Raw genomic sequence first — 12,053 nt, forward strand, 5'->3', positions numbered from 1 at the left:
AAGTAATTGAAAATTGAAAAATTGAAAATTACATTGAAAAGTAATCATTTTGGTAATTGAAGAAAAAATGTCATTATACTGTATTTCTCAGTGTAATGGCAACATTTAAAATAATGTTTTTTCTTGCATATTAACTTAGTTTACTTAACTTTAAATGTGATTACTTAACATTTAGCTAACAAAGTAATACATATTTTCAAAATTGTCCATTACTAACCTTCAATCCAAGCACTGCTCCCGAGTCTCTAGGCACGCTTCCATCTTTTAGTCGTTTATTTAACAAAATCCGTCCAATTAGACGGTCTCCATCTTTGGATGGCTGCCAGGTCACAGGATGCTATGATGAAGTGTTAATGGAAAACATAGTGAACATATTTTCTCAGAAAAAAATCTCAATATTATTTTTTCATTTCCAGGAAGTTTACAATTTTTGAAAGCAGTATGATTACACCATTATTAGTTTAATAGAATCATAGAAATAAGCCCCAGAAAAGACATATTAAGTCATTCATTCTATCCCTAAGTCATTTAAAGAATGAATAAAATCTCTACCTCACAAATGTATTCCTACACCCAATTTGTAGAATATCCATAACTATCTTTATACAGAACATGTTTGTTTACAATGTAGTTTTAGCTGTATTAGCCCGAGGACATGAAAGATGCAAGGAGAGTGATGTAATATCTTTTACTGGACTAACTTCTGTTGGTGGAATGGACAAGATTTTGAGCTTCACACAGCTCTCCTTCCAGGCTGGAGAAGGAAACTAGAATGTTTAAGTTAAATAGAAGGTGGGACAGATTGTTAAGCATAAGGGTTCACAGATGTTATTGGAAAATACTTAAATGACTTGGGCAATTAACATCTCTGCAGTCACAGACAATGGGAAGTTGTATGCAGCAGGGTGTGTCACAAAGTTGTTGTAATGGGTGATACAATCAGTGTCAGACTTGATGAGAACCCATCCTGAATGAAATCTTTCCCAAATCCCTTCTTCTATCCTTCAAACAACATCCTAACCTCACCAACCTCATCAGAAGAAGCAAGCTCCCCACAGACCAGGACACACCAACTCAAAACAGCACCAGACAATTCCAAAACAGAAGATAAAAAACCCGAAGACGTATCTCCACCCCTACAATGATCAACACCTCCCCCACAACATACCTTTGGGGTCCTACACATGCCTATCATAATATGTGGTGTACCTCATTCTGTGCATCAGATGCCCCACCAACAACTATGTAAGTGAAATGGTACAACAGAACTTGACATTACTGCATGTAGTCCAGAAGGGACAGTATTGCAGTCATCAATTTTGTATATGCAGCCACTGCCAGATGAAAACCAAACATCACATAGCTAGGAAAATCTTAGGCCCTGAACAGCAAGGTCACGCAGCTACATGTCTGCAGCTTTGTTTTCAGAATGGGAGGATGGGACAGTAAGTTAACAGATTATAAGTATGGAAGACAGTGAGTGAATAGCGACCATGATTTTAAGTGCCCCAACACGTTGTTATGATGAGAAATGTTTTGATGATAAGAGATAATGAGTAGTTTTGCTGAAATTAGAAAAATTGGTGACTCACTAGGTGTTACTACGATTGACCACAAGGAGTCACTATAGGTTATGTGCCTTGTTTGAGGTTAGTTATAAAAAATCAGGTGAAAATACTGTGCTTGTGCCAATTATTTATCAGACAGGTGAGCTGTGCCCCCACTGATTTATTTCTAATGCTGCCTGGAGAGAAACAGTCAAATTACCACTACTTTGGGTTCTGAAAACCTGGGTTACAAATTTGGCAAGCCAGTTGCCAGGAGTGCTGGAGAGGAAGGTAACGATTGGTACAAACGGTTTGCCATGCACTGCAAGAATGGAGGATGTAGGACAGGGTATGAACCTGGAATTTCCCCATGTGTGGGCCATGAGTCAATTTTTCGTTATTGGGACTCAGGGCCCCAGGCTGGTGGCCTGGTCGAGGGATTATGTCAAAAGGAAAGGGAACATCTAGAAAGAAAGAACAGTTGGAAATGATTTTGGGAAGCATCTTGACTGATTTTGTACAGGAGCATGGTAATGGTCTCTGGAAGCTTTACCAGTCCCAGAACGTTCCTGCTGCTCTGTAAGCAGATGGTAGCAATGGTAGTAGATAAAGAGAAAAATCAGTTAAAGGCAAGAGTGGAGGAATTAGAGAAAGATAAAATTGAGAAAGAGAAAGAGATATACAGCTTGAAGGCTAATTCAGTCACCCTCTGGACTGAGATAGTGGCAACGCAAAAGCAATTGTGTAATAGTGACAGTGAGAGAGTAAGTGAGAACATGGAACAGGAAGTCTGTGGATTGAAACAGCAGACAATGGAGAGTAAAGGAATTGTTAGAGCGTTACTGAAGGATTCTCAGGATAAGACCTCGGCAGATTACGGGTAATGTAAGAAACAAAGTTGTACTCTTAGAGCCATGTTGCGAGATCAGAAGGTAATAATGGCTACGCTTTGAGGGAATAGTAGTTTAGGAAGGAGGGATGGGTCAGAGGAGGACCCTGATTTGTATCCTTCTTATTATATATTGAGAGGGATGGTCCTTTTCCCTTGGGCCCTTCTCAGTCCTTGTATGGTCACTCGAAGACCTGAAGATGCCAACACCTATAGCTCCCATGGTGAGGAAGATTGGTCTCCAAGGGGTAACCAAGAAGGAGAAGAATGGGTAGAGATTCGGTCCCTCTCCCCTGGCCAGGTTAAAGCCACAGAGAGATTGGCTGGCCCATTAAACCAGAGAACAGCATTGGCATGGCTGGCAAGGATAGCTGGCACTCTCGATCTCACTCTGGCGGATGTGACAGCAACTGCCACTCTCCTCTCAGACCTAGGATAGTGGCCAGAGGTACGGGTTCCCAGATGCTTTGGCCCATAGAGCCCCACTTTTAGATTAGTTGTTTCTGTCTGTAGTTTTTCTTGTCTTAAGTTTTCCTTTCTTCCTAAGTCGTTCTTCCACACACACTCTTCCCCTCTTTTGCTGCTTCTTCTCTCTTCCCCACACTGACTCTTGCTTCCCCCACACCCTCTCCAACCATGGTGTTTTTTTCTTTTGTATTTGTTTTGAAAGTTAAGGGTTAAACCCACAACTTTACTTTTTACTTTACTGAAAGTATTTTACTGTCCCTGAAGATATGGTTGCCAAGCAACAGAAATGTTTGCTTTGCTAATTATTCTAATTATTGAAAACAATTTTGAGAAAAACTGTAAATTAACAAAAGAAGGATCAGGCCCAAAACCATTTGTTTTATGGCCACAAGAGGACTTGTGGTTGCACATGAAGCAACCCCGTTTAAAGCAATAGCCCTCTCAGATAATACTCTAAAGGAAGGCAAGGGCTAAAGGGGAGAGAGGAAAGAGAAAAGCCCTACAAAAGTTGGGGTAGAGCTCCTCATCTCTGGCAGGTGGAAATTTGGAGACAGCTCCTAAGGTACAAGCCAAAGGAAGACATAGATGAATTGTCCACTCTGGAACTTTTGTTAACACTGGCTGAGCACGAAGGGAAGACCCCAAGTGTGCCTCCCGCTGCTGCCCTTAGGAAGGCTGGGCACCCTCTAGATCTCCCTATTTGGACACTGATGGGTGGGGGAGGTTCACAGTTTATGTTGAGGGGCATTCAGAGGAGGCATTCAGAATTGTTACAGGTGCCACGTATTCCTTGATGGGTACCCAGAATGAAACCCTGTTTGAATCTCCAACTGGAGTTAAAACCTTACCGGGTATTAATGAGGTACAGAGTGTTGTTCCCTTTTGCAGGGACATCCTGTATTGGGTGGGGAGGAGGAGAAATAAAAGGGCAATTTGGCTTAATGGATTTGGGAGGAGAAGGGATCCTGGGATTGATGTCTTGAGAGAATTAAGAGTGTTAGTTGATTTTGCTAACAGGGTCCTATGGGAAATGCCTCCTGGCCCATCCTGGGAACTAGTGGAGATTTCAGCAAGCTACTGGCTAGCAGCCCTTAAGGCTTCTGAAGAACTGGAGCGGCCAACGTAGCCCCCGAGAAGTTCTGGCAATTGCAGAAAAATATTGGGAGGCCTGGGCCAAGAATAAAATAGAATGTGATAAAATTGAGGCAGAAATCCTAATTACAGGCCCCGATTCCCCCAGTCCAGAGCAGGATAGGTATCCAAAGGAGGCAGAAGCCAGGCTGAAAGAAATAACTGATGGGCTTTTAAGACACGGGGTTTAATGAAATAATCAAGCCCCAATAATGCTGACCTCTAGCCGGTCCTTAAAAGTGATGGCAGGACTTGGAGGCTGGTAGTGGATTTTTGCCATCTTAATCAGGTGACCCAGCTGATGGCCCCCATAGTGGCTAAGTATCAGGAAGTACTGGCCTCCATTATAGGAGGGGCCCAGTGGCTTTCAGTTTTGGATTTGTCCTTTTTTTTTTTCTTTTTCCTTTTGGCTATCTCTTTACATTGGGACAGCTATTATAAATTTGCTTTTACCTTTCAAAGGAAGCAATTGTGTTTTGCCAGGGTCCCCATGGCCTGGAACAATGCCCCTCTCATTTGTCATGCCTGTGCAGTTAAGATGTCAGATGAGATGCCTGAAAGAGACAGTGTGATTTCTTATGTGAATAATATCCTGGTTTGCACTCAGACTAGGGAAGAAAATTTGGAAGTATTGGATAGGGTGTTACAAAAGATATAGGAAATTGTATTTAAAGTAAGCCCAAAGAAAGCCCACTTGTACTCCCAACAAGTAAATTACTTTAGAGTGAATTTGGAGCAGGAGGGGCATTCCCCTGGTCAACAGAGAGTTGAGCAGATTCCTAAACTTCCAGCTCTTACAGACATAAGAGCTCTTAGATCCTTTTTTGGAAATGGTTAATTTCTTCCAAGATTTTATCGAGGGATTCTCAGAGAAAGCAGCCCTGCTGCATGACTTGTTAAAGGAGGGAACAGGATGAAACAGCAGTTTGTGCTGCAGCTGGCAATTAAGAAAGGGGGGTGAGAGTTGTGCTGAGTCAGAGTCATGGAGCAGGGCTTGGCCCTTTATCTTATGCCTCCAAAATATTAAGTGAAGTCAAGAGGGGATTCACCCCCTGTGAAAAGGAAATTTTGGCACTAGTATGGGCTTTGCAGCGGGAATATCTGGTGGGACTGTCTCCTGTGTTACTGAAAACTGTCTACTCTCCAGTGAAATATGTGCTCACTGTGAAGATTAATAAAATATATGTGTCTAGCCCCAACAAGCCCTAAGCAAATTAGGGTTGATGAATTTGCTGAGCCCCAAGTTGTGCTAAAAGCCTAGTTAAAAGTTTAAGAGCCCCCTCCTGGGGAAAAAGGGACTCAGGCCCAGATGGGTCTCAGTAAAAGTTAGTAAGTTCAGCTTAAATGTTTAGTGATATGTCCCCTATATAGGAAGGGGAAAAGTTTGTTTTGCTTTGTGTTTTAGATTATTAACTGCTTTTGCTGGTTTTGGATTGCAGACCTGCTCCTTTGGTGGTGTGAATCTGGAATTTGTTATGTTCAAGGCAGGGAGAGACTACCCATGGATGACCATGGAGTGTAAAGTGAACAATGCAAACGAAATGAATGTCAATTTGAGGACCCAGGAAGCAGGGAACAATGCTGCCGACGTCTTTTAGACATGTTTCACCACCACTGGGACAAAATGGATGCTCACATCTACCTCCCTCCTCCAGACTTTTCAAGAGTGAATTTCATGTGAGTTGAGGGAAGACACAACAATAACACAGGAATCTGGGAGTACAGATGGGTAACAAACAAATTCAAATTCTTTCCTCCCCTGTGAAAGCCAGTGCATTCACTTGTGGACTGGCATCCCTAAGCAGGCAGCTCCAGGAGAAAAGACAATTCATTTTAGGCTGAAACACTCCCTTTTATTCCCAAACACTGGACAAGAAGATCTGGGGAGGCAAAACTACAGATAGTGATAACAAAACAGGAATGGGAGGTTATTTTACCCCGTACTTTGGAGGTCCCAGGTCCTCAGGAAATTTATAACAGAGACAAAAAACAGTTACTTATCTCTTGTAACTGTTGTTCTTTGAGATGTTGCTCATGTCCTTTCCAATTAGATGTGCACATGCCACGTGCACGGCAGCCAGAAAGATTTTCCCTTATTAGTAGCCATTGAGTCAATCCAGGCGCCACCTGGAGGTGCACCTTCATGGCACGGAATATAGGGCACTGTTTACCCACTGCCACCTCAGTTCCTTCTTGCCAGTTTGCTCTGACAGAGGGGTAGGTGGGTGGGTATTGGAATGGACATGAGCAACACATCTCGAAAAACAACAGTTACGAAAGGTAGGTAACCGTTTTTTGTTCTTCGAGTGATTGTCAATGTCAATTCCAATTAGGTGATTACCACACTGACATTTTGGAGGTGGGGTCAGAGCTCAAAGGTTTGTTGATGGTAGCACCGGTCTGGCAAAGGCTGTGTCATTTCTAGCCTGCTGAGTGATGGCGAAATGCGAGGTAAAAGTGTGGATTGAGGACCACGTCGCAGCTCTGTAGATTTTCTGGGTTGAAACCTGGGCCAGGAACTCTGCAGACCATGCCTGTGCTCTTGTAGAGTGCGCTGTAAGCAGAGAGGCAGGTATCTGCGCCAGATTGTAGCATGCCCAGATACAGACGTGATCCATAACGAAATCCTTTGTGAGGAGACTGTAAAACCTTTCATTCTGTCTGCTTCTGTGACAAACAGCTGAATAGACTTCCAAAATGGTTTCGTCCGCTCAATATAGAAAACTAACGCCCGGCCAACATCCAATGAATTAAGTTTTTGCTCCCTGCTGCTTGCATGTGGCTTGGAGAAGAAAACTGGAAGAAAGATATCCTGGTTAACATGAAACTGGGAGACAACTTTAGGAAGAAAGGCTGGATGCGATCTAAGCTGAACCTTGTCCTTATAGAACACAGTGTAAGGAGGCTCAGATGTTCGAACCTTGAGCTCAGACACCTTCCTGGCTACCAGGAATGCCACCTTATATGAGAGGTACTGCAGAGAACATGTTGCAAGTGGTTCAAAAGGTGGCCCCATTAGCTTGGAAAGGACCAGGTTAAGCTCCCAAGCGGGGATTGGCTGTCATATGTAAGGGTATAGTCTGTCAAGACCTTTAAGAAAATGGCCTACTATCAGGTTGGCAAAGACTGACCAGCCCTCCACGCCTGGATGGCAGGTGGAAATGGCAGCCAAGTGTACCTTTACTGAAGATATAGAAAGCTCTTGCAGCTCTAGGTGGAGGAGGCAGTCCAATATCATAGGTATGGATGAAAGTCTTGGAGACGGGAGATATTGCGAAGACCAAATTGTGAATCTTTTCCATTTTGCCAGATAGGTAGCCCTAGTGGAGGGTTTTTTACTGCCAAGGAGGACTTTCCTGACTGGATCCGAACAGGCGAGCTCTATCAGGTTCAGCCATGGAGCTTCCACACCGTGAGGTTACGAGATTTGGGGGCTGGAGGCGGCGGTGATCCTGGGTTATCAGATCCAGGAGCAGCGGTAAGGTGATTGGGTTTTCCACGGACATATCCAGGAGAGACATGTACCAGTGCTTGCGGAGCTATCGTTATCACCGAGGCCTTGTCCCTTCGAACCTTGAGCAGGACCTTGTGAATGAGGGGTATGGGTGGAAATGCATACAAGAGGTGTCCCTTCCAGGGAAGAAGGAGCACGTCCATGATGGAGCCCTGGCTGTGATTTGGAAAGAAGCAGAACTTCCTGTTGTGCCGCGTGGTGAACAAATCTATCTGGGGAAATCCCCAATGCTGGACGATGGTATTTGCGATATCTGGGCAGATGGACCACTTGTGGCTGTGAAACGACCTGTTGAGATAGTCCACCAACTTGTTCTGGACTCTGGGAAGGTACAACGCCTCCAGGTATATTGAGTGAGCTATGCAAAAGTCCCACAGTCTGAGGGCTTCCTGGCACAGGGGAGAGGAGTGTGCACATCCCTGTCTGTATAAAACATCGTTGTTGTATTGTCCATCATGGCCGATTCATTTGGAAGGGAAATGTGTGCTTGAAATGTCTGGCACACTAGACCGACTGCTCTCAGCTCTCTGACATTGATGTGAAGTGAGAGCTCCGCTTGGGACCAAAGGCCCTGAGTCCTGAGGTCTCCCAGGTGCACTCTCCAACCCATCGCTAACATGTCCATCACCAGCAAAAGGTGAAGAGGACACCTGCAAACACCGCTTGAGGGTCGAGCCACCATAGGAAGGATGTGAGAACCGGTCAAGCTAGAGTGACAATTTTGTCTAGACAGTCCCAAATAGGCCAATACCCTGAAGCCAACCATGCCTGAAGAGGTCAGAGTCTCAGTCTGGCATGCTGTACTACATAGGTAACAAGCAGCCATGTGGGCCAGAAGCTTTAGGCAATTCCTTGCTGTGGTGGTAGGGAACTGCCTAAGACTCTGTATGATGTTGCACAGGAACTGGAAATGTGACTCCAGGAGGTACCCTCTTGCCTATGTAGAATTCAATACTGCCCCTATGAACTCTATCCGCTGAACGGGGGATAGGGTTGACTTCTGTATGTTCAGTAGAAGGCCCAGGTCATCGAAAGTAGCCCTTATGAAGCTCACTTGCACCTCCACTTGCGCCCTGGAGCAGCCCTTGATTAGTCAATCGATGAGGTACAGAAACAGCTGCAACTGATGCTTGTGCAAGAATGCAGCCATGACTGCCATGCACTTGTTAAACACTCGAGGAGTCACTGATAGGCCGAATGGAAGGACTGTCAAGTGATAATGATTGTGGTTCACCATGAACCTGAGGTACCTTCTGTGGGATGGCATTATTAAAATATGAAAGTAAGTCTCCTTCAAGTTGTGGGTGGCATACCAGTCCCCCAGATCCAAAGGAAGGGATAATGGAGGTCAAAGAGACCATGCAGAACTTCAGTTTCTTTATGAACTTTTTGAGGTCTCACAAGTCTAGGATGGGCCTGAGGCTGCCTTTGGCTTTTGGTATTAGGAACCATTGGGAATAGAACCCCTTGCCCTTCAGCTCTTGAAGAACCTCTTCCACTGCCCCCACCATTAGGAGCATGTGCACCTCCTGCATGAGGAGTTGCTTGTGAAAAGGGTCAGGGAGAGGGGGCGGGAGGAGAACTGGAGGGAGTATCCCCTTTCTACCATGTGGAGTGCCGAGCAATCTGATGTAATTCGGGGCCATGCAGGGTAGAAAAGGGACAGTCAGCACGGGGATGGATCCAGAGTCTGGACTGGTGTGTCACCCCTGGGCACACCTCTAAAAGTTCTGTTTCTGGCCTGAGGACTGTTTCACCTGCCCAGAGACCTGGGTTGATGAGAGGGGAGGCCCCTTTCTATTGTTCCTGTTACACCTCTTAGAAAAATCCTTCCTGTTCTGTGGGTGGTAGAAACTGGGGTTGAGGCTTAAAGTGCCTCCATTGCGTAGCTGGAGTATGCAGGCCAATGGACTTGAGGGTGGCCCTTGAAGCCTTGAGTCTATGAAGCCATGAGACAGTTTTCTCTGAAAAGAGGGCTGAGCCCTCAAAGGGAAGGTCATGTATGGTCTGCTAGACCTCATATGGGAGCCCTGATACTTGCAGCCAGGAGCTGCTCCGCATTGCTACCCCAGAGACCATAGTGCAGGTGGCCAAATCAGCCACATCGAGGGCTGCCTGGAGTGAAGCACTGGCAATTAGATTACCCTCCTCCACCAAGGAGGAGAACTCTGTCCTGGAGTCCTCTGGCAGAAGCTCTATGAACTTCGCCATACCTCCGCATGAGTTGTAGTTGTACTTGCTGAGGACAGCCTTGTGGTTAAAATTTGGAGCTGGAGCCCCTCGGTGGAATAAATTTTCCTCCCAAAGAGGTTCAGCTTCTTAGTCTCCCGTTTTTTAGGGGATGGCCCTGGTACCCTTTGCACTCCTGCTCATTTTCCGCCACTACCGCTAGGGAGTCCAACGGCGGATAAGTATAAAAATTCACAAACCCCTTAGAGGTAATGAAGTACTTTAAATCAGTCCTCTTTGCCGTCAGTGGTAAGGAGGCGGGGGTCTGCCACAGTGTCGTAGTGGTGTCCTGAATAGTATTTATAAGTTGCAGGGCAATACGGGAGGGCCCAGCGGGGGCAAGTATGTCCACTATCAGATCCAATGTTTCAGCGACCTCCTCAACCTGGATCCCGAGGTTCTGCACCACTCTTCTCAGCAGCTGCTGGAGCACCTTGCTGTCCCCCAGGGCAGGGCCGTCGAAGTTCCTGCCACTGCCTCATCAGGCAAGGATGAGGACACGGCCCTAGCAGGGAGTGGGTCCTGCTCTCTGCCCCTGGCACCAGTGCCTGGTCTTCTGGTGTGACCAGTGCCGGTGCGGCCGGTGCAGTCGGTGCCAGTGCAGTGTGGTGCGATTTGTCCTGACCCGGGTGAGGTGCCAGATGCACATTTGATGCCAAGACCACTGACGCCGACCTCCGCAAATGGGACTCTTGGTTTTGGCCCTGACGCTGATGGAACGCCCAGGGATCCAGAAAGGCCACTGGGCTGGAGCCTGTCATTGTTCAGGCCACAGTGCCAGATAGAACTGTTGCCTGTGTCTGCTGGACCTGGACCACCCGCTTCACCTCAACTATAGGATTCCGACTCTGACTGGGAGGACTCACTGGAGGATGACCACAGAGGGGCAGTGCCCACTGGTGCCGGGGAGCGGTGCCGGGAACTTGGGGACTGGTGTGGCTCTCCTATCTATCCGCTGGTGGAAGGTACTGGTAACCGGTGCCAAGGGAATGGTGATCAGCATGATACCCTTTCCAGCTTGCCCCTTGATGGCATCGAGGGTTTCACAGGCACCTGTGAGATGGAGCTCAGTGTCCTGTTGCACCTAGGAGGGAAAGACGGCACCATGAAGGCTATGAGGTCCCTGGCAGCCTTGAACATCTCTGGCATGGAAGGCAACTGCAGGTGGTCGCAACCTTCCTGGAACGGGGAGTGCTGGGGGCCCAGACTCAACTGGTCCCATGGTGGGGCAGGAGTTGACGGAACCCTAGACAGCCATGCCAAGCTTACGTGGCCCAACATGGGTCTCACAACAGTGGTCTCCTCCTGCGCCAGTCTGGGCGTGGGTAAGCGACCCCTTTTGGGTCTCCTCTTCTTGTGGGGAACCAGGGATTGTGAACAGTGCCACCCACTGCCCTGCACAGGGCCCCTATGTGGGAAATTTTGCTGGTGCCAACTCCTTCCTCGGTGCCGACTCATGCTGCAATGATGCTGGAGCACTGCACAGTGATGTCGAGGTGCTCGGCATCGGCTCAGCTGACCCTGGGTCCAAGTGGAGATGGAGGGCAGCTTCCATCAGAAGGATTTTGAGGTGCTGGCCAAGCTCCTTCTGAGTCCTAGGGCAAAATCCTGGTGGGCTTCCCCCAAACACTTCAAGGAGGAAGTGTGGTCACTTCTGGGCACAGACATGCCACAGGCTGCACAGGGTTTAAACCCCGGGGACCAAGGCATGCCCCGGTAACGGGGGAGAACGGGAGGATGGGGAGTACCCCCAGACAAACTTCTAGAGAGAGCTAACTAACTAACAACTACTAAGACTAACTATATCAAACTAACTATTTACAGGAAAAATCTGCTAAGAGACAGAGAAGGCTTGCTGAAGCTAGAGATAACAAGCATTCCAGCTAACCATCACAGGGCCCCATGCCATGAAGGCATGATTCCAGGGGGTACCTGGATCGACCCAAAGGGTGCTGCTAAGGGAACATCTTTCCAGCTGCTGTGCATGTGGTACGCTCACACCTATTTGGAATTGACATGAGCAATCACTCGAAGAAGAAAGGATGTTTGGATATTGAAGCTAAATGGTGCCGTGATAAAATGGTTATTAATTTGAAGCCCAATATGACAGGAAAATGGCTCCTTCAGGGACCCCATGGAGTAAAAGGTATAGAAGTGTGAATTCTGGAACTACCTGTAATTAATTTGATCAGAGCATATGTGGTTCAAAGCAATGTAAAGAAACAACTGGTGATTAATCCAACCCACACCCTGAATAAGGTTATTGTGAACCTCA

The 12,053-nt window shown here is 46.8% G+C and overlaps 1 protein-coding gene across 3 annotated transcripts in view; it reads right to left on the reverse strand.

Moving 5' to 3' along the window:
• RIMS2 (regulating synaptic membrane exocytosis 2) overlaps positions 1-12,053 on the reverse strand; it is a gene marked incomplete at its 5' end in the record, with an annotated part of 744,128 nt that overhangs the window by 318,578 nt on the left and 413,497 nt on the right. For all 3 annotated transcript variants that reach the window (XM_084618867.1, XM_084618865.1, XM_084618864.1), the window contains one exon: positions 218-337. In XM_084618867.1, coding sequence (XP_084474993.1) covers positions 218-337 — 120 coding nt within the window. The remainder of the gene's footprint in view (positions 1-217; positions 338-12,053) is intronic.

Source organism: Lepidochelys olivacea (genome assembly GCF_965140295.1).
Source record: "Lepidochelys olivacea isolate rLepOli2 genome assembly, chromosome: 2".
Taxonomy (NCBI): Eukaryota; Metazoa; Chordata; order Testudines; family Cheloniidae; genus Lepidochelys; species Lepidochelys olivacea.